The 21,797-nt window shown below is 41.2% G+C and overlaps 1 protein-coding gene across 1 annotated transcript; it reads right to left on the bottom strand.

Moving 5' to 3' along the window:
* Nucleotides 1-1,458: 1,458 nt before the first annotated feature.
* On the bottom strand, nucleotides 1,459-20,615 carry snrnp25 (small nuclear ribonucleoprotein 25). Its single transcript, XM_020520323.2, has 6 exons — nucleotides 20,352-20,615; nucleotides 15,597-15,687; nucleotides 12,102-12,207; nucleotides 7,911-7,985; nucleotides 6,200-6,259; nucleotides 1,459-1,880 (listed from the first exon to the last, which is right to left on the bottom strand). Exons 1-5 carry the CDS (start codon nucleotides 20,538-20,540, stop codon nucleotides 6,202-6,204), a joined length of 519 nt encoding a protein of 172 aa, XP_020375912.1. The 5' UTR covers nucleotides 20,541-20,615; the 3' UTR covers nucleotides 1,459-1,880; nucleotides 6,200-6,201.
* Between the last annotated feature and the right edge of the window lie 1,182 nt (nucleotides 20,616-21,797).

Genomic DNA, 21,797 nt, shown 5'->3' with positions numbered 1-21,797 from the left:
TCCAAGAAGAAAGGAGGCATGGCTAGACCTGTTTGTAGGCAACGAGGTGGATAAAGCAGTTCAAGTGCATGTGGGGGACAGTAATCACTGGATTGAGGGTTTAGGACAAACGTGGAAAAAGACAATGAACAATCCAGAGTAAGATCAATTCACTGAAGGAGACCTGACTTCAATGGGCAAGAACACCAACAGGACAGACCCAACAGAGGTGGCAGCACAGTGGTATACAGTTGGGATGGAGTTGCTCTGGGAGTCCTCAATATTGACTCCAGACCCCATAAAGTCTAATGGTTCCAAGTTAACCATGGGCAAGAAACCCTCTGTTAATTGCCAAGCACCATCCTCCCTCGCCTGATGAATCAGTACTCCTCCATGTTGAACAACACTTAGATGAAACACTGAGCGTGGCAAGGGTGTGGGAGGATCCTGGATTAGCACCCAGCCAAACATCAGTAGGTGAGCTGACATTTCTAAACTGTCAACAAGGAAATGCTTTGTACTTTTAGATTCAAGTGCTCACCTTTTAAAGCTGGATTGGTTTACCTAGAAAATCCCCAGTCATAGCTGGAGTAAAATACTTCTTCGCATTTGTAGTATTGAATATTAACGAATGACTTCCTGGTTTTAAAATTGCTCACAAAGAAAGTGTTTCCATAAATGTGCACAATGAAGATTGCGTAGAAAGAAAAAAAAAACTTCAATGCACAGGTTTTATTTTTAAGAAAAGTATCCAAAATATATGCTGATTATATATAGCGGAAATATTTCATTCACAAAAGCCAGCCTTATTTGGCAGGGAGCTGGTGAAAATTCCAAAATTAAGATGGACAGAAGGATCTCTTCAGTCAGGTCTTTGCCCAGTCCACAGAATTCCACAGCTGGCAGGCTTACAGATAATCTTGGATGCTCAGATGTGGTCTCAAAAGTCAATATGTCTCCCAGTTAAATCCGAGTTCTAGGATCATACCCTAATGCTTGCAAATATAGCGAACCCTGTTTACTTGACTCCAGCAGACGGAGGGGAGTAAGGCAGAAATCAAGAATGTCAGTTTCTGTGCGGAGTCTCAGATAACCTGCCTTACTTCACTTGCCAGACCACCAGTTAGAAAGAGACAGGCTTCCTAAGTAAGGGTTAGGATGTTGGGTCAGCACACATTGTGAACAGTCAATTGCTTGGCAGGGCAGAAGTGAGTTACTCTTGTGTTGTGGCCAATACTGAGAAAAGCCCATGAGCGGTGTCACTCTTGAATAAGAAAACAATGTCGATTAGCAGGTAGGAATGAGACCTAGAAGTCATTTTTATACAATGAGTGTTAATACTTGATTCAAGTTGCATCAAATAGCCTTACTAGTCAGTAATCATCTGGTGGTCTCTTATTTGTGAAAACTATACCTTTGTAAATACTAACAGATAAAAATCCGAAAGAATATCTGGTTTTAAGTAGACATTTAGTTCTGTAGCATTTAAAAAATACTTTTATAATGCTCTTACAATACTTGGATACATTCTATCATAATTTTCATTTGTACAATGCTAGTCTGATGCATGACATTCTTGCACTTAGACTTACAACATATGGATTTTGATATAATCAACGGGATTGCAAAAGTTACAAAGTTAATCTCTAAATCCAATTAGTCATTCAATAAACACTTTATACAACCAACATAATACTGAACACGTAATTACAAATAGTAACAATTCAGAAATTGACTTGTTCCTTTATCACTAAAGTTCGAATGAACAATACAGCTCCTGTGTTTCTTTTCTTCTGTCCTCTGGTGTGATAAAGAGTTTTGTCAGGAGCAGAGAGGCAGGAACTGACATCTCTCTACAAGATAAATTCGTCTTTTGGACACTTGTTAAGAGTTACACAAATCTGGAAGAAACAAAAAGCAGAAAAACAGCTATCTGAAAATAGTTCATTTTTTTCTACTTTAGTATAAGTAATACAGAAATAATCAGAGTGATAAAATCGTAATTGTTTGAAAGATCTGGCAACATGAAAATAAGACTTAGCTAACCCTGAATGCTGCAGAGTTTTGAAGATATGGAGAGTTTCTACTGAATTTACAGTGGAGGAGTGAGAGGAACCACAAAGAAATGGGCGGCATGGTGGCTCAGTGTTTAGCACTGCTGCCTCACAGCGCCAAGGACCTGGGTTTAACTGAAATGTGCGGAGTTTGCACATTCTCCCTGTGTCTGCGTGGGTTTCCTCTGGGAGCTCTGGTTTCCTCCCACAATCCAAAAATGTGCAGGCTAGGTGGATTGGCCATGGGAAATTGCCTGTAGTGTTCAGGGATATGTAGATTAGGGGGATGGGTCTGGGTGGGATGCTCCAAGGGCTGGTGTGGACTTGTTGGGCCGAAGGGCCTGTTTCCATACTAGGGATTCTATGATCTGTGAAATTCACCCTTAAGGTGCAGATAATTCTTAATCGCTTGCTAAAATCATAATACCAAACGTACAATGCTACACTGTAGTTGTGGGTTACTACTTTCATCTTTCGGCAGCTTGATGCCAGGCCATGCTCGTTCAATAAACAAAACTTATGCTGTGTAACCCTGATATCTCAGGAAATTGAAGACCAGTCAAGCCTGAAAGATGTGCATCAGAACCTCTCAGGAGTCCCGACACACTAACGGCAAGGTAATTGGCCAGAATGTTGAATCTTCTGATGGCAATTACCTGTATCTGGAACCTTCTGGAAAACTCCCAAATTTGAGTTAAGGTTGGGGATTCACAGAGTTTCAACTCAGTTACCTGGGCAGTTAACCAGGTAAAGTCAAAGGATTAGACTGATACACACATGAACTGACACAAACACAACCCCTCCACCCACAGACTCACTAATGACCCTGCTGACTGGTTGTAAAAGACATTGGTAAGGCCACTTTTGGAATACTGTGTTCAATTCTGGTCGCCCCGCCAGAGGGAAGATATTCTTAAACTTGAAAGGGTGCAGAAAAAAATTATAAGGATGTTGCCCGGATTGAAGAGTTTGAGTTATAAAGAAAGGCTGAACAGGCTGGGGATTTATTCCCTGGAGCATCAGAGGCTGAGGGGTGACATTATAGAGATTTAGAAAATCATGAGGGCCATGGATAGGATGAATAGCCAATTTCTTTTCCCCAGGGTAGGGGAGTCCAAAACTAGATGGAATAGATTTAAAGTGAGAGGGGAAAGTTTTAAAAGGCACATGAGAAGCAACTTTTTCACACAGAAGGTGGTGTGTGATTGGAATGAGCTGCCGATAGAAGTGGTAGAAGCTGGTACAATTGCAACATTTAAAAGGCATCTGGATGGGTACATGGATAGTAAGGGTTTAGAGGGATATGGGCCAATGCTGGCAAATGGGACTAGTTTAGTTTGGGATTATGGTTGGCAATGCCAAGTTGGACCAAAAGATCTGTTTCCGTGCTGTGTGACTCTATGACTATCCTCCCTACAGATACATGACAAATAACGCCCTACACCCCAACTGGCACTCAACCGACCAACACATCTAAATCCTGGACACCCAACTGACACACATTCTTTTAGCATCCAACAACTCTCTCCACTTACACATACATGGTCTCCCTCCTCATAGCAGGCACTTGACTGACCTACATCTCTGGACACCAAACCCAAGTTGACAGATCTCCCCCTGCTCATCAACCTTCCTGTACCCACTCCCTCACCCAGCTGGCACCCTACTCTCATGGCCACATTCTCTCAGTAAGTGCCAACATGGATTTTTGTGATGACCCCCTCTGATGTTGCCCGTAAGGTTTATTGAACGACATACGTTATGTTAGATCCTGCTTCACAGTCCAGCCAGAAAAATCACAGAAAGGTAAGTGAGTCTGTTGTCTGATTTGGGATGGAAATAGTGATTCCATCTGACAGCAGAAGATTTGGGCTTATGTTTCTAGCAAAATTACAGATTTACAGAAGCGGGCCATTTAGCTCAACTCTGTTTGTGCTATACTCAGCATGAGTCCATCAGCCTGACCTCAGCATTTCAGGCTATTTCTATTGCCTTTTCTATCATGTCCTTATCTGTCTCCTCTTGAAAATAGTCAGTAAACTATTTGCCTCAACCAATTCCTGTTGTATTGAGTTCAACATTCTAATCATTCTCAAGTAAAGGAACTCCTCCACACATTCTTTAATAACTATGTAGAATTTATAAAACCTTTAGTTAGTAATTCTTCCACAAGTGGAAACATTCTACCCACATTGGTAATGACCAACCCATTCATAACTTGATAGACCTCTAGCAGCTCTCTCCCAAATCTTCTTCCCGAAGAAAAATCCCTAAACTATGTACCATCCTTTTAAATATTTTTGCATTTCTTTCTAGTGCTCCTATTTCGTCTAAAATAGTACACTTTAACTTGATTTTTAACGTCATTTTCTCATTAAACTTTTCTCGCTTTAGTTAGCGAGCTTAACGACAGCAATACAATCTGAATATTGAGATCCTATGAATTGAATCATTCTAAATATTTTGAACTGACTTCAGAACCCACTGCTTACAGAAGGCTTACAATTTCCATCTAAAGTCAAAAGGTGAAATATGGCAAGACTCGTCTTCCTTTCAGTATTTTCAATGAATTCATAGCTGGGCCTCAAGCAATTTTAATGGATATTTCTGTAAGAGATAGGAGCAATACACGGAGACAAAATTAAAACTGTGACTCTATTTCACTTCCTGTATATTGAAGCGTACCTCATTTTCAAATTATCAACATCACAGGAAAATCAGAAACATCCAGGTCACATTTACACTCAAGGTTTACAAATGTAACTATCAAGTATTTTTGACACCAACAAAGCAGACATGACAGTCGCTAAACAAGTGAATCTGATTTCTCTGTCACTGAATTGAATCCCAACTTGCAGAAAGGTGAATACTATTTTGCCATCCCATTTATGTTAAATTTAAGCTGGACGGTGTTTAAAAAGCAGCAAGTGACAAATGAGCGATCAAGCACAATAATTCTCAACAAATCTTAGAATCCCTACAGTGTGGAAGTAGGCCATTTGGCCCATCTACCCCACACTGACCCTCTGAACAGCGTCCCACCTAGACCCATCCCTGTATTTCCCATGGTCAATCCACCTGACCTACACAGAACCAGCGAGAACGTGCAAACTCCACACAGTCACCCGAGGCTGAAATCGAACCTGGCTCTCTGGCACCATGAAGCAGCAGTGCTAACCACTGGGCCACCGTGTCACCCAAGAAACTTCTTCATATCCCACAGATATTATTCTGTATACGTGTCCCGAGTTCAACATTCACCAATCCATCTAAACCATATATTTTTGGACTGTAGAAGGAAACTGATGCAGACAGTCAAACTCCACACAGTCCAAGGGTGGACTCGAACCCAGATCCTTCACGCTGTAAGGCAGCGGTGCTAACCACCAAGTCACCATGCCATCTACCAACTGTTGGAATCCTAGTGGCATCTTGATTGAGATCCCATGCATTGGGATGGCACGGTGGCACAGTGGTTAGCACTGCTGCCTCACAGCGCCAGGGACCCGGGTTCGATTCCAGCCTTGGGCGACTGTCTGTGTGGAGTTTGTACATTCTCCCCATGTCTGCGTGGGTTTCCTCCGGGTGCTCCGGTTTCCTCCCACAGTCCAAAGATGTGCAGGCTAGGTGGATTCGCCATGCTAAATTGCCCATAGTGTTCAGGGAGGTGTAGATTAGGTGGGTTATTGGGGGATGGGTCTGGGTGGGATGCTCTGAGGTTCGGTGTGGACTTGTTGGGCCGAAGGGCCTGTTTCCACACTGTAGGGATTCTATGATTGTATAAACCTGGGAATTTCTAGCCTGTGTGTTTCAGCCAGGCTCTGGATACATTCACTGGGCACCTGAGGTAGTACTTGAGTGTTTTCATCCAATCAAAAATGAGGGGCATTCAGCCAGTTTGAAATATAATTATCTAATATTATGATGATACAATTCAGTCTGGGATTTTTAAATGAAGACACAATGAATACTAGCTGTATTAGCTGAACATATCTTACTGGGCCTGAATTCTTTGGGATGTGACATGCTTATGGAATAATCAGTTAGGAACAAGAAAGTACTTTTGATAAGTTGCATGGTTAGGGCACAGGCACTGTACGTGAAGAGTTTACCATCTGCATTAAAAGTGAGAAATTAAGACCGAAACTATTAAGCAGAGTACTAACCTTTATTTTTTTCGAAGTTTTTTTATGAAGGTAACTTCATCTCGATTCCTTATACCGTAACTGCAAATAAAAGAAGTTTAAACTTGAAAATCAGATAATAATTTCCTGCTCAGCAAGTTCTGCCTCCCAATGCTGGTTAATACACAATTTTACGCATTAGTCAATAGAATGTCAGCCACAGATATCACAGCGCAAATTGTATCTTCTTATCAGTGTTTACAGCAGTGTTGGGATTAGCAGCAACATGACACAGTCAACAAGACAAGCAATCTGATCTTAAACCTCGTGTATCATATACATGATTGGAGCCTTCTGTCCAAAGACAAATATAGACAGAATAAAGAGGCTCATTTCATTAAGGTTAATTAATAACAGTGTAACCTGCAATTTAACCACATAAGCTTATGCATTCGCTTTATATTTGTCTCAAACCTTCCAGAAAATATAATGTAAAATATCACAAGAGAACATCTGCTTATGAGACAATTTTAAGTTTTGCTACATATCGGCTAGTTTTACTCAAGGGCCCTGTTGGTTGTCTATTAAAATTGAACAACAATGTTTTGAGCTGTGCTCACAATAGGAAAGAACTGGGAAGACAAGTTGCTAAGCATGTTCTGTTAAGAGTTTAATAAAAGCAAAATATGCAGAGAAATTTACTGGTGGAGATCTGAAATTAAAGAAACTACTGGAGAAACTCAGCAAGTCTGGCAGCCTAAAACAGAGACAGGGTCTTGCTTCAAGCCCAATTTGACTCTAAAGAAATCTCACTGGACTAGAAATATTTTTCTGTTTCTCCCTCCACAGATCTTGCAAAACTTGTATCTCCAGTATTTTCTGTTTCCTTCTGTGTTCAGTTGATTTGAAGATAATGTGTTTGAGAATTGAAGAATAGAATAGTCAATGACAGTCTCCAAAGTCCAAGTAGATATGCACATACCATACATAACTGATGATTTTCTAGCCAGTTTGTGACAGATCTGTCACTGTGGGCTGCTTACTCCCTTCCAGATAAACTAATGCACCAGAAGGTAGGACACTCATACTCTGATCAGAAAAAGTGAAGTTTCAGCTTGTTAAACTATAGCAGAAACCGTATGCATACATGGGTTTCTTGAGATTCTTGCTGACCCAAATCTAAATTGCTTTGTCTGATCGTTCTATGCAGGGTGATGCATTCCCACACCTCAGACATTCATAGAAGCAAATTACTGCAGATGCCGGAATCTGTACTGAAAACAAAAATTGCTGGAGATCACAGTGGGTCAGACAATGTCCATGGAGAGAAAGCAAGCTAACGTTTTGAGTCTAGATAACTCTCCATCAGAGCTGACATTTATGCTTGCTTTATATAGTCTCTATTTTTTTTTATTTTCACCCAGTCTATCAAGAAGCCTCCTATCATTTTCCTACTCTACTCTCTACCTCTCGGGAGCATTGAGAGAAAGTTGGAATATAATAGAGACATTTCCAACATGTTCTGTTTTTTTTAATTTGCCAGCACCCTCTGTAGTATGTTCCTTTCATATTCTTGCCATCTCGGATACTTTCAGCATCTCCTGGACATATATTTACTATTCTTTATCAAATGACCCTTGAGAAGGTATATGCATTTTTAAAATGTACTCGAAACACCAATATAACCCCACTTACTGGCGAATGGGAAGCCTTACAAAGTAAAAGCTTACACCATAAACTTTTTAATACTCACTCTTTCAGTTTCATCTTGTCATCTGTCAGTTTCTCTCCATTAAACGTCAGGTGGTAGGTTCTCCAAATATATTTCCTACGGACAAAGCAGAAACTCTTGTCTTTCACACTATGATAATCACACAGAATTGATCCCATTCAATTCTTTAAAAATAGAAACAGAAATGTCGGAGTTTGATAAATACCTGATGGAACAAAAACATTAGAAATAGAGAAACGTTGTTGGGAGCTGATCACACTCTCAAAACATTCAAACACTGAAAATAGGAGCAGGAGTAGGCCATTCAGCCCTTCGAGCCTGCTATACCATGCAGTAGGATTTTTGGTGATCATCCTGCTGGGTACCCTATTCCTGTTTTGTCCTGTATCCTTTAATCCCATTAAGTTCAAAGAATTATATCTAATCTCTTCTGGAAAACATTCAATGTTTTTGCTTCAACTGTTTTCTGTGGCCGAGAATTCCATAGACTCACCCCCAAGATATTTCTCCTCAGCTCAGTTCTAAATGGCCCACTCTGTATCCTTAGATTGTGACTGTGGGTGTTGAACTTATAGAATCACAAAATCCCTACAGCTCAGACAGACGCCATGTCTTTTTTTCTACTCATTTGTGGGAATGTGGGCATTGCTGGCTGGCCAGCATTTCTTGCCCGTCCCTTGTTGCCCTTGTGAAGGTGGTGGTGAGCTGCCTTCTTGAATCGCTGCAGTCCTCATGCAGTGGGTTGACCCACAATGCTATTAGGGAGGCAATTCCGGGATTTGGACCCAGCAGTGAAGGAACGGCAATATATTTCCAAGTCAGAATGGTGAGTGGCTTGGAGGGGAACTTGAAAGTGGTGGTGTTCCCATATGTCTGATGCCCTTGTCCTTCTAGATGGATGTGGTCATGTGTTTGAAAGGTGCTGTCTGAGGATCTTTGGTGAATTTCTGCAGTGCATCTTGTAGATAGTACACACTGCTGCTACTGAGCGTTGGTGGTGGAGGGAGTGGATGCTTGTGGATGTAGTGCCAATCAAGCAGGCTGCTTTGTCCTGGATGGTGTCAAGCTTCTTGAGTGTTATTGGAGCTGCACTCATCCAGGCAAGTGGGGAGAATTCCATCGCATTCCTGACTTGTGCCTCGTAGATGGTGGACCGGCTTTAAGGAGTTAGGAGGCGAGTTACGCCCTGCAGTATTCCTAATCTCTGACCTGCTCTTGTAGCCACTCTGTTAATGTGGTGAGTCCAGTTGAGTGTCTGGTCAATGGTAACCCCCAGATTTGGCCCATCAAATCTGCAGTGACCCTCTAAAGAGCATTCCACCCAGCCCTGCCAGACTGTTCAACCTTTGCAGTACTGCCACTATGGCTAGAACATCCTTCCTCAAATTAGGAGACCAAAACCACACACAGTACTCCAGGTGTGGTCTCACCAAGGTGTTATGCAATTGCAGCAAGGCATCCCTGCTCCTGTACTTGAATCCTCTCACAATGAAGGGCAACATACCATTTGCATCCTTCACTTCCAGCTGCACCTGCATGCTTACCTTCAGCGACTGCTGTACAAGAATACTCAGAGTTCATTCCACCTCCCCCTTTCCCAATCTATCACCATTCAGCTAATAATCTTAGTTCCTGTTTTTGGTACCAAAGTGGACAACCTTACATTTATCCATCATTCATTGTACCATAGGCATTTATAATTGATATGGAAAAGGACAAAGTGCAAACGAGAGTTTTAAATAAAAGTAACTATTTGGAAAGAGCTAATTTCAATAGGTTGAGAAGAGACCTGGCCCTGGGAAACTGGAATCAAAGGCAATAATGTAATAACACAACAAAACAAGAGAGAGTTCAGGTATGTTCCCAAAATGTGGAAAAGCAGAACGAACAAAACCACAGTTCCCCAGATGGCGAAGAGTTAAAGAGCAAGGTGAAGCAAAAAAAAGATGCTTATAAGATATGGTAATAATATAATCAATCACATCCTTACAACTCTTAAAATCCTACCATGGTAAAACTGGTAGGTGCAATGCAGTTGCACGGTTTTCTATACAAATACAGCTGCACTACATTATGAAATAAACCAGCTTTAGACATGATAACTTCAATGTAAATTGCAATGGCAGCACATGTTTGTGCAGAAGTGCAATACTTATTTATTATTTTACCTCATTGGCAAACACATGCACTATCCTTGTTCATATAAAATTTGATGTAGCAGCAAATTTACTACCTGAAGGTTCCAGTAATAATAGCAGTTATCAGGTAAAGCCACTTTTCCCCATTTCTACAAATGTAGAATTGCCCCTGTGTGTATACAGAACAAAATAAATTACAAAGCAGCATATCAGTAAAATGTTGCCACTGTACCCAATTTTATATTGTTTCTTTTCCAAATAAGGAAAAATATAAGCAACCTAATTACTATGCTATCTGTTCATCGATCTCAATCCTCCCTTTGCATGCAAGGACGCAGTCCAGAACCCACAAACCATTTTTTATCTCTAAAGTTTGCTGCATTGAAAGGATACCTCTTCAGTCAAAATGCTGACATGCCGTTTCTTGTGATTATTTGGATCAATATTAATGCATAAACATAAATTCTGGAAAAGCAGCTCTACTAGAAAATCTCACGTATTACTATAGGAACCTAACTGAAATCAGAGCACAAGATATCTAGAAACTATATTTTAAATCACCACCTTCCATACCAGTGCTTCTCTCAAGATTTTCTTCCAGCACAACAGAAGATGCCATACCCCTACCACAATGCAAATGGCAGTGCCTGTGATTGTGTACATGCTTTTTCCCATGCTTCTTCTGTCACCTTTCCCCTCCAACTACAATCAGGGTTTCCTCATCCTCACCATTCACTTCACCAGCCTCCACGTTCTAAAGGATCACCTTTCGCCATCCCCACCTTTCTGCTAATTACAGCCATTTTCAATTCTTTATGCAGACACAAAAACTTACTAAACTAAAGTATGCTAAATAGTCATAGTTTGGAAGCTTCTGGATAGAGTCATAGAGAATGTACAGCATAGAAACAGATCCTTCGGTCCAACTCGTTCATGCCGATCAGATTTCCTAAAATTAATCTAGTCCCATTTGCCAGCATTTAGCCCATATCTCTCTAAACCCTTCCTATTCATGTATCCCTCCAGACGTCTTTTAAATGTTGTAATTGTACCAGCCTCCACCACCTTCTCTGGCAGCTCATTCCATACACGCACCACCCTCTGTGTGAAAACATTGCCCCTCAGGTCCCTTTCAAATCTTTCCTGTCTTCATGAACCTGTGCCCTCTAGTTGTGGACTCCCCTACGCTGGGGAAAAGACCTTGGCTGTTCACCCTATTCATTCCCCTCATCATTTCATAAACATCTGTACGGTCAACTCTCAGCCTCCAACACTCCAGGGAAAATACCCCCAGCTTATTCAGCCTCTCCCTATAGCTCCAAACCTCGCAACATCCTTGTAAATTTTTTGATATATTTTAATTTACTAACAAATTGATGATAATATACATCAATATAACCAATAAATGGTTTTGTTTTTTTTTAAAAGTAATTTTCAATTACTGCGGAGTTACTTACTGGTGGTAGACTAAGACTTATAAACTTATTTTTCATGATAAGCCTACACATACTGTTTAAATCAAACTGCACCAAATTATCACTTTTAAATACATCTTGGGTTATTTGCTTTAATATGTCGCCAGGTTGTTCTGGTTCATAGTAGACATTAAATTTGGCAAAAAAAAAACAAAGAACTGTAGATGCTGAAATTTTCAGAACATAAACAAAAATTGCTGGAAAAACTTGCATTAATTTAGGCAATTGGTAATATCCAAGTGGAAATTTGAGGGAGAAATAAATTCAAAATGAGTGCAATTTTAATTATAATTTGTATCCAGATCATGAATTGTACCATAATAAAAACTGTATCCCTTCAGATACACAAGACAGAACCATTAAATAGTACCACAGTTTAGCACATTTTCTTCTGATATTATTTAATGACATGTGATATATTTTGCATTTGTCAATTCTAGACAAATTAGCATGGCAATAATTAAAGATCAAACACTGAAAATATTAGCCTCAACTTAATGAATTATCAGATCATTACTTTCAGTTCAATCTGTCCTCCATGATCTGTACAGATGTGTTACCTTAATAAATTGACAGAATGAATATCAAACATAATTTACCAACTTATATACTGTGTTCCTCCTTCACGCTCTTGTTTCAGTTGTACATATCTCTGGATGGCTTTTTTCAGATCCAGGACTGTGTCATTTTGAATCACAACAACAGCTGGGGAGAGATAGCATGAATTATGGATCTGCATAAGAGCATAGATTACTGCTACAAAACTCAATGACTATAAAACTCACTCAAGTTTGTGCTTGTCCATGGTGCTACGATTACATCCAGGTGGTAGTTTTACAAAGCAAGATGTTGACAAGCTCTCATATGCTCCTCTCTGTTGCGCTGATGCTAGATATAGCTAATGACAAGGCTTCAGTATGACAGATTTTACAGCAAGTAACTCCTTCCATCTCTCCCCCTTCCGTGCAGAGGTACTACTGGAGTTAAGGATAAATCGGCAGATAGAAATTAGCCTTTTTTGTTTTCATTTGTTTATTTTCCCATCTCTTTGGTGTTTTATGCTGTGATATGCTGTTTCAGAGGACAGTTCAGCATCAAACTGCATTGCTGTGAGTCTATATGTCCATTCAGCTCCAACTGTGCTCCTTTTTGCTGGAGGGATATGGCAAGAGGAAGGTGGGAGAGAAGGTTAAGTTTTAATTCCTATACTCCAGAGGGTTGGTTGGTGAAGGATAGAGCTGGAATCAATTGTTACACATTTCCACTGTTTCAAAATAAAGGGCCACCTATTTAAGACAGAGATTTTCTCAGAGGATTGAGACTTTTTGGAGGTCTCTTCTTCAAAAGGTGATGGCAACAGCATCTTTGACTATTCTTTAAGACAGAAGCAGATAGGTTCTTGATAAGCAAGGGGTTGACAGGTTATGGGGGGGTAAGAAAGAAAATGGGGTAACAGATCAGTGAATGGCGAAGCAGGCTCGAGTGGCTAAAAGCAATTGGACAAAAATGCTAAAGGCAATTCCTGCTCCTAACAACACAGTGTGGTTCTGGAGGAACACAGCAGGCCAGGCAGCATTAGAGGAGTAGGAAAGTTGACGTTTCGGGTTGGGACCCTCCTTCAGAAAAAGAAGGGTCCCAACGCGAAATGTCAACTTTCCTGCTCCTCTGATGCTGCCTGGCCTGCCGTGTTCCTCCAGCTCCACACTGTGTTATCTCTGACTCCAGCATCTGCAGTTCTTACTATCTCCTGCTCCTAATGCACATTTATATGCTCATGTATATACTTATTTAGAGTCACACATTATAAACATGAATCTAATATGGTCTGAAGGAAGATCTAACGGAATGAGGAAACAAGTGATGGATATATTAATGAAGATTCTTTAGATTTTAAGCAGTTATATAAATATGTGGAGCTAGTAGTCTACGGAGGGAGAGTTTCATGGGGTGTGACTATCTAAAATAAAGTGGATTTGAATTCCGTTTAAATCGTTATTTTAGTGTATTCTAATCCTACAGCCACAGTTTCAGTCTGTATTGATTTATAAGAATTCAAGACAATCACAAGTTAATGCCCAACACCAACGTATAATTAAATGCAATGAATATATAAGTAACAACATACAGACATTGATAAGGCTCCTTCTTCCGTGGTTATGTTGGTGTTCCAGCAGAGGGAGTATACGGCATCCACCAACAGTCCCAACATGTTCAGAGAGGTGGGCACTGCAGGGGGATGAGTGCTTTATCTCCCCCCTCCAACTCCGCTTTAACTTAGCCCCCTTCCTACATTCCTTTGCCCTTGGGGATCTGCATTGCCCTTAATGGGCTTTGCATGTACATTGTTCTGTGGAGAACACGAGTGATTTACTGGTGGTACTCAATAGATGCAAAATATCACGGATGATTTGGCAAGGGCGGGGAAAGAAAAATTGTTTGGTTGTGTGGAAAAACACTGCTGGATATAAAAGAGAATAAATACATTTGGTAAGGTTGTTAAGTTTTCTTCTCCAAACGAACATGAGGAAACTGGTTAGGTGTTTAAAAACAAAATAATCAGGTAATTTCATAGTCAACACTGTGGAACGAACTTTCTCTCCTCTGATAGTCTTAGTGAGGTCCCAGGGTTTCGTTCATGTCCAGGATCATAGGGCTGGATTTTGGGGAACTCAACACAACACGATCCGCCTCAACACAAATGTCCTTGTCCCATGCAGTTTTCAGTTTGGGGAGGCGGGACTGGGATTGGGCTTGGGCCTGCCAAGTCCTTAAGCCAGGGCTTCCCATATGTGGGATTCAGGGGCCCAAGTGAGCTCACAGTCAGCAATGTCCAACAAGTAGCGATATCCCCTGCTTTCATAGGTCTTCCTACAACCCCCACTCACTCTCACAATTCTCAGAGGGGCCATGATAACTTACAAGCCTTGAAAAGGGGCCACAGAGAGAGAAATGCTGGGAAGCATTGCCTTAAATCGATCTCAAAAGCAGTCAAGGATTGAGGCAGGCTGGTTAGAAGGCCCACCTCTGTTCTCTGGGGTTCATCCCAATATTTCAGAAGCTGTATGAGGACTTGTAGCCTTCACCCATCCACCCACTACCCCCCACATACTCCCTCAGCTTCAAACCCACGCCGTACCATCTCATTATATCTCAGCTATCAGGATCCATATGATATTTAAAAAAAGCTTCTAACAACCTAATAAAGCTCTTACTTGAGGAAATTTCAGACAGAAAAAACTCATTGATGAAATGTATTCAATTATTTCCAATCCCTTCAAGCAATCAAATTGTTATAAAACAAGAAAATTTCTATTCAGTAACAATATCAAAAGACAGTTAATCATTTAATATACTCATAAAACTGTCAACAAATGTGAACACACCTCTCCCCAGTGAGCTAAGAGTTTTTGGATCTTTTTATACCCAGCCAAGCATTCATAGTGGGCATAACTGCAACAATAGCTTAGTGTAATTTTAGCAATGAACACGACTGAAACTACACAACACAAGGTAATGATACATTTTATACACTTCACCAGATTGTCTGTTATCAAAGAAGTCTAGCAGCACATGTTTTTTTAAAACTTTACTTAACAGCAGCAGCCTAATCTTTTCGCTTTTTTTATAAACAAAGGCCTGAGGATTTAAGTAACTGCATATCATTACACTTAAAGAGACCTCGCCTGACCATCAACAGTACTTACATTTTCACCTTAACTTGCTGACTCCCGCAGCAGTGGCCCTTGTCCAGCAAGAATTGGGTCTGCTTAAATTTAGCATATTTTCAAACGGCCCTGTCATTCAAGTCCCCTCCCCTTTTCCCCGCTTGGCAAAAATGGTGCTGGCTGGAAAGTTGTAAGGGACTTCCCTGTCCTGGTTTCACCCGCCTTATTTTAAAGGATCTCCAGAACCTGCAAAAGTCCAGTCCCTATTTTCAAATGGCCTGAACAGGAGAGATTTAACGTTCATAATTAAAGCAGGCAGCCAGGCTGAATGAGCGACGGTCATACGTTTCGTAACGAGGTTGCAATATATTCAGCAGGAGCACAACAACTTCAGCTGAAATGATGAAACCGCTGAAAAACTGCACTCACGCATTATTTCACTATCTCCTTTCTTTACTTTGACAGTCATTGCTTGACCATATTCCAGAGCGATCTGAGAATTTATCTCTTCCAAAGTAACCTAAATGATAAAATAAAAATCAAAGTCAGCAGCACTGATAACGGTCCACTTAAACCAGCACTGTTGGGAGTTTGGCATTTTTTTGAACTGTTGTTTGATAGAAAGGATTTTGGAGCAAATGTACCTTTAATAGCAGTCTTTTAAAAGCACACCTCATTCAGAAAAGTGATTGGGGAAGATCATAAATTGAGATACAAAAATGACAGTATTGGCGGTGCTTCTCACAGAATGTAAAACAATGAGGTCCACTGCCTCGCTGACCTTTCACACCCAATTCATTAGAAAGCTTTTCTTTCTCCTTACAGCCCGAAGTCTGCATGTAATAAAGAGAGTTGCTGGGATATAGACAGACAGGGAGAGGCTTCTGAAATGCTGTGAAGGCAATGACACTTTTAAAACACAGTTGCCAAGATATTTTTCAGGACAGAAATACCGGAACAAATAAGAAATGATGCAATTTAAATCAAGTCAGGAAACAGTGATAAAGGGGACATGTTTTACTGTTCAAATTGAAAAAGTCTAATAAAGTAAATCAAATTAAATGAGTCGTATGATATTCATGACAGAATACTTATGTCACAGAAGGAGGCCATGTAGCCCATGGTGTTTGCACCAGTTCTCCAAATGAACATCTTGATTTAGTGTGTTCTTCTGCCTTTTCCCCATATCACATTGTTTTTATATTTAAATAATCAGCAGTGGCCCCTTAAATGCCCCAACTGAACTTGCCTCTAACCATACTTCCAAGCAGAGCAAGAGAGCGAGCATGAGCCTGTGTGTGTTTTCCTGTGCATCTATCCAATCCTCTCAGTTTTCTTCTCTCCAAGCAGGACAGTTCCAACCTCTCCAATATACCCTCATAGCTAAACTTTCTCATCCCTGGACCCATTCTTATATATTGTTTCAGCACTCTCTCCACTGCATTCACATCTTTCCTACAATGTGGCACCCAGAACCGTACACAGTACTCCTGCTTAGGTCTAACAAGTCTTTTATACAAGTTTAACATAATCTCCTTGCTCCTGCATTCTATGCCATTAAGAATAAAGCCAAGGACACGGTTTGCTTTATTAACTGCTCCCTCTGCTGTCCCACCACCTTCAGTGATTTGTGCACCTACATAGCAAGGTCCCTCTGCTCATGCACCCCCTTTAGAACTGTACCTCCTGTTTTATATTATCTTTCAATGTTCTTCAAACCAAAGTGCATCACCTCACACTTCTCTGCATTGAAACTCATCTGCTATTTATTCACCCACTTCACCAACTTGTCTTTATCCTTTTGGAGTTGTACGCGGTCCTCCTGGTTCACATTTCTTCCAAGTTTTATGTTATCTGCAAACTTTGAAACAATCCCCTGCACGCCAAGATCCAGATCGTTAATATATATCAGGAAAAGCAACTTCACTATATCGACCCCTGGAGGGCTCACTAGAAACCTTCCTCCAACCCAAAAAATAATCACCGGCTGTTACTGCTTCCCATCACTCCAGCCAATTTTATATCCATGTTGCTATTGGCCCCTTTATTCCATGAGCTATAATCTTTCTCACAAGTCTGCTGAATGGCACTATAATCAAACACTTTTGAAAGTCTATGTACTGCACTACCCTCATCTATCCTTTCTGTTACCTCTTCAAGAAACTTAAAATTCAGTTTTAAATCGGCGTTCAACAAGGTTCCTCATGGTGGACTTGTTAGCAAGGTTAGATCACATGGAATACAAGGAGAACTAGCTATTTGGATACAAAACTGGCTTGAAGGTAGGAGACAGAGGGTGGTGGTGGAGGGTCGTTTTTCAGATTGGAGATCTGTGATCAGTGGTGTGCCTCAGGGATCAGTGCTGGGTCCACTGATTTTCATCAGTTATATAAATGATTTGGATGTGAACATAGGATATATGGTTAGTAAGTTTGCAGATGACACTAAAATTGTTGGTGTAGTGGACAGCCAAGAAGGTTACCCGAGTACAAAAGGACCTTGATCAATGGTACCAAACAGTGGCAGATGGAGTTTAATATAGATAAATGTGGGGTGCTGTAATTTGGTAAGGCAAACCAGGGCAGGGCTTATATACTTAATGGTAGGGCCCTGGCGAGTGTTGCCGAACAAAGAGACCTTGGAGCACGGGATCATTGTTCCTTCAAAGTGGAGTCGCAGGTAGACAGGGTAGTGAAGAAGGTGAGACAACAAGGTGCAGGGCTTGGATGAACACAGCAGGCCAGGCAGCATCATAAGAGCAGAAAGATTGACGTTTCGGGCCTAGACCCTTCATCAGAAAAAGGTGAAGAAGGTGTTTGGTATGCTTGCCTTTATTGGTCAGTGCACTGAGTATAGGAGTTGGGAGGTCATGTTGTGGCTGTACAGTACATTGGTTAGGCTACTTTTGGAGGGCTGTGTTCAGTTCTGGTCTCCCTGCTAATAGGAATGGCGTTGTTAAACTTGAGGGGATGCAGAGGAGATTTACAGGGATGTTGCCAGGGTTGGAGGGTTTGCACTATGGGGAGAGGCTGAATGTGCTGGGGTTATTTTTCTTGGAGCATCGGAGGCTGAGGGGTGACCTTATAAAGGGTTATAAAATCATGAAGGGATTGGATAGGGTGCACAGCCAAGGTCTTTTTCATAGGGTAGGGGGGTCCAGAACTGGGGGTGGGGTCATAGGGTTAAGGTGAGGGGGAAGATTTAAAAGGGACCTGAGGGGCAATTTTTTCATGCAGAGGGTGATGCATCTGTGGAATGGGCAGCCAGAAGTTTTGGTGATGGCTGGTACAAGAACAACAATTAAAAGGTATCAGGATGATTACATGAATAGGAAGGGTTAGATGGAAATGGTCCAAATGTTGGCAAACGGGACTAGATTAATTTAGTTTACCTGGGCAGCATGGAGGAGTTGGACCGAAGTATCTGTTTCCATGCTGCACATCTCTATGTCTCAGCTGAATGCAGATTTAAAGTGAATATAGAGTTTGAATATTGATAGCTTAATGATGTTAACAATGCACCACTAATTAATACAATGGGTCAGTGCATCAGCATATTTATAAAACTTAAAAGTTGTTCTTTTGAATAGCATCAATATTTTTGCCTTCATTACCTCACATTTACTATGTTCTATTCTTCAATTCATAGTGCCCACACTGTGGCAGGGACCCGGGTTTGACTCCAGCCTCAGGCAACTGTTTGTCTGAGTTTGCACATTCTCCCCGTGTCTGCGTGGGTTTTGTCTGGATGCTCCGGTTTCCTCCCACAGTCCAAAGATGTGCAGGTTAGGTGGATTGGCCATGCTTAAATTGCCCGTAGTGTTCAGGGATGTGTAGGCTGGATGGATTAGCCATGGGAAATGCAGGGTTACAAGGGCAGGGTAGAGGGGTGGGTCTGGATGGGATGCTCTTTGGAGGGTCAGCGCAGACTCGATGGGCCGAATGGCCTGCTTCCACACTGCAGGGATTCACAGTACTATTACTTGGTCGTATTTATAAAGAAAAATATCTTAATTCATGTCAAATTTATCTTTTAAGAATCATATACAAATTTTATTAGGGTCTCTGCCCTCATACTTTTTTTTAAATCTAACACAATTACTTGTCCTATTGAAGGCCCATGAAATTACACCTAGCTAAAACTATTCTGGCCAGATCATACCCAGGAGTTTATATTCTTAACAAAGCCTACAGAGACAAAGACACTGTATTGCAATTCTTAATGTTTGGGGAGGTGATGGTGCACTGGTAATATCATTGGACTAGTAATCCAGAACCCCTAGACATGGATATAAATCCCACCATGTCAAATGATGAAATCTCAATTAAACAGAAAATCTGGAATAAAAAGCTGGCCTACTGAAAATGTTGTAACACTGTCAATTGTAAAATCCCATCTGATTAACTAAAGTCCTTTAGGTAAGCAAATCTGTGCATTCAATTCTGGTCTCCCTGCTATGGAAAGGATGTTGTTAAACTTGAGAGGGTGCAGAAAAGATTTACAAGGATGTTGCCAGGGTTGGAAGTTTTGTGCTACAGGGAGAGACTGAATAGGCTGGGGCTATTTTCCCTGGAGCATCGGAGGCTGAGGGGTGACCTTGTAGGGGTTTATAAAATCACGAGGGGCCAAGGTCTTTTTCCCAGGGTACAGGAATCCAAAACTAGAGGTTTAAGGTGAGAGGTGAAAGATTTAAAAAGGACTTGAAGGGAAACTTTGTCACACAGAATGTATGGAACGAGCTGCCAGAGGAATTGGTGGAGGCTGGTTCAATTACAACATTGAAATGGAATCGCGATGGGTACATGAATAAGAAGGTTTTAGAGAGATATGGGCCAAATGCTGGCAAAGGGGACTAGATTAATTTAGGATATCTGGTGGGCATGCAGAAGTTAGACCAAAGGGTCTGTTTCCGAGCTGCACATCTCTATGACTCTATGTTATGTGGTCCGGCCTACATGAAATTCACAGTGATGTGGTTGACTCTCAACTGCCCGCTGGGCAATTAGGGATGGGTAATAAATGTTGGGCCTAGTCAGCAATGCCACATCCTGTGTACAATTAAAAGACCAGAAAAAGATTTCCGTCGATCAAACAGTATTTGCATTCTTGATATCAAACATCATCACTGATAAAAGTGTAATCATTGTGTATGTGTAAAGCTTATGATTAAAATAAACCACAAACCTGAACTGGAAGATCACACAGCAATGGATCCTGGACGATCATGGCTAGACCTTCCTGAAATAGGTCCAGGATTTCTGCATGCGATAACTCTTCCTCCTCTTCTACAGCTTTTTCTTGATTATCTACGGCAAAATTTTCTTCCTCCTTAATGTTGGTGGGAAGTGGTTCCTTTTTAATGTCTTCAGTCATCCTCAGTGAATCTTTAAATGGAATTTAAGTGAGAATTGGATTACTATCTGGAAAAGAAGAATGTGCAGAGTTATGGAGAGAAGGTAAGGGAATAACACTGGGAAAACTGCAGCTTTGGAGAGCCAATACAGCCATGGCCTCCCTCTGTGCTGTAACCATTCTGTGAATTCAGTTCTTTTTCACAATAGATTTTCAAAGCCTCCATGCTTATTATATTAGCCTCATTAGCATTTAAAACACTTGTCAGTCTTGCCAATTGCTAACCAGCTTAGTACTGAATCACAGTAGAGTGGACACAGGAGATATGATGGGGCATGGAAGGGGAATGGGGTAAATGTGTGTGGGATGAGGGAGGAACGGGAGATATAGAACATAAACCAGTGCAGCATAGGAACAGCCCCTTTAGCTCACGATGTTGTGCCGAACATGACGCCAAATTAAACTAATCTCTTCCGTCTGCCCATGGTCCACATCCATCCATTCCTTGCTTGGTCACGTGCTTATCTAAAATCCCCTTAAATGCCCCTATCGTATTTGCATCCACCATTACCCCTGGCAGAATGTATTTAGGGCTATGGAGGAAAACTTGGGAAATAAACTATTCTGTGAAATAGAAGATCTATCCAGTCAAGAGTTTTAGACAAGAAGATGATTCCTTAGTACTTAATGATCGGGAACTGCCTCCCTTGGAAAACAGGCAGTGTCTTCCAAAGTATTTGCTCTCATTTGTAGTTCTGAACTTAGTCATTCTGCAGTCTCCTTCATTCTTTGACTGCAAACTGATCCATGGGTGTACAGTAGGACCTGAATTCTCCCTGTTTCTCGCTTCCTGCTGTTCTTAGTGATGAGTTGATTTGTTCACTCTATTCTTTTAATCTCTGAAATCCATGACACTTCATTCCTATAGTCTCTCCCATGTTAATTGCTGTGGCTGTTGTTTCTCTCCCCTTCAATCCTTGCTTTTCTCTTTCTATCTCTCCCCGTCTGTCCCCTCACGGTCCGTCTGTTCCCCCCATCCATCCCACTGTCTGTCTCTCTGTCCTAATCTCTGACCCGCTCTCTCTCTCTGTTTCTGTCTGTGTCTCTCTGTGTGTTTCTGTCTGTGTCTGTTTCCGTCTCTCTCTCTGTTTCTGTCTCTCTCTCTCTCTGTGCGTTTCTGTTTGTCTCTCTCTGTGTCGGTTTCTGTCTCTCTCTCTGTGTCTGTTTCTGTCTCTGTGTGTTTCTGTCTGTGTCTCTCTGTTTCTGTCTCTCTCTCTG

The sequence above is a fragment of the Rhincodon typus genome, chromosome 21 (genome assembly GCF_021869965.1).
Source record: "Rhincodon typus isolate 14 chromosome 21, sRhiTyp1.1, whole genome shotgun sequence".
Classification (NCBI taxonomy): Eukaryota; Metazoa; Chordata; class Chondrichthyes; order Orectolobiformes; family Rhincodontidae; genus Rhincodon; species Rhincodon typus.
The sequence above is the reverse complement of the archived record's forward strand: the minus strand, read 5'-3'. Positions and strand labels throughout refer to the sequence as shown.

Excerpts from the sequence above, each read along its gene's own strand:
- snrnp25 (XM_020520323.2), bottom strand. The coding sequence starts at position 20,540 with ATGACTGAAGACATTAAAAAGGAACCACTTCCCACCAACATTAAGGAG. Across the intron at positions 7,986-12,101 it reads GGAACACAGTATATAAGTTG|GAAATATATTTGGAGAACCT; the intron begins GTAAATTATGTT and ends CTTTGTCCGTAG. Across the intron at positions 6,260-7,910 it reads GACAAGATGAAACTGAAAGA|TTACGGTATAAGGAATCGAG; the intron begins GTGAGTATTAAA and ends TTTTATTTGCAG.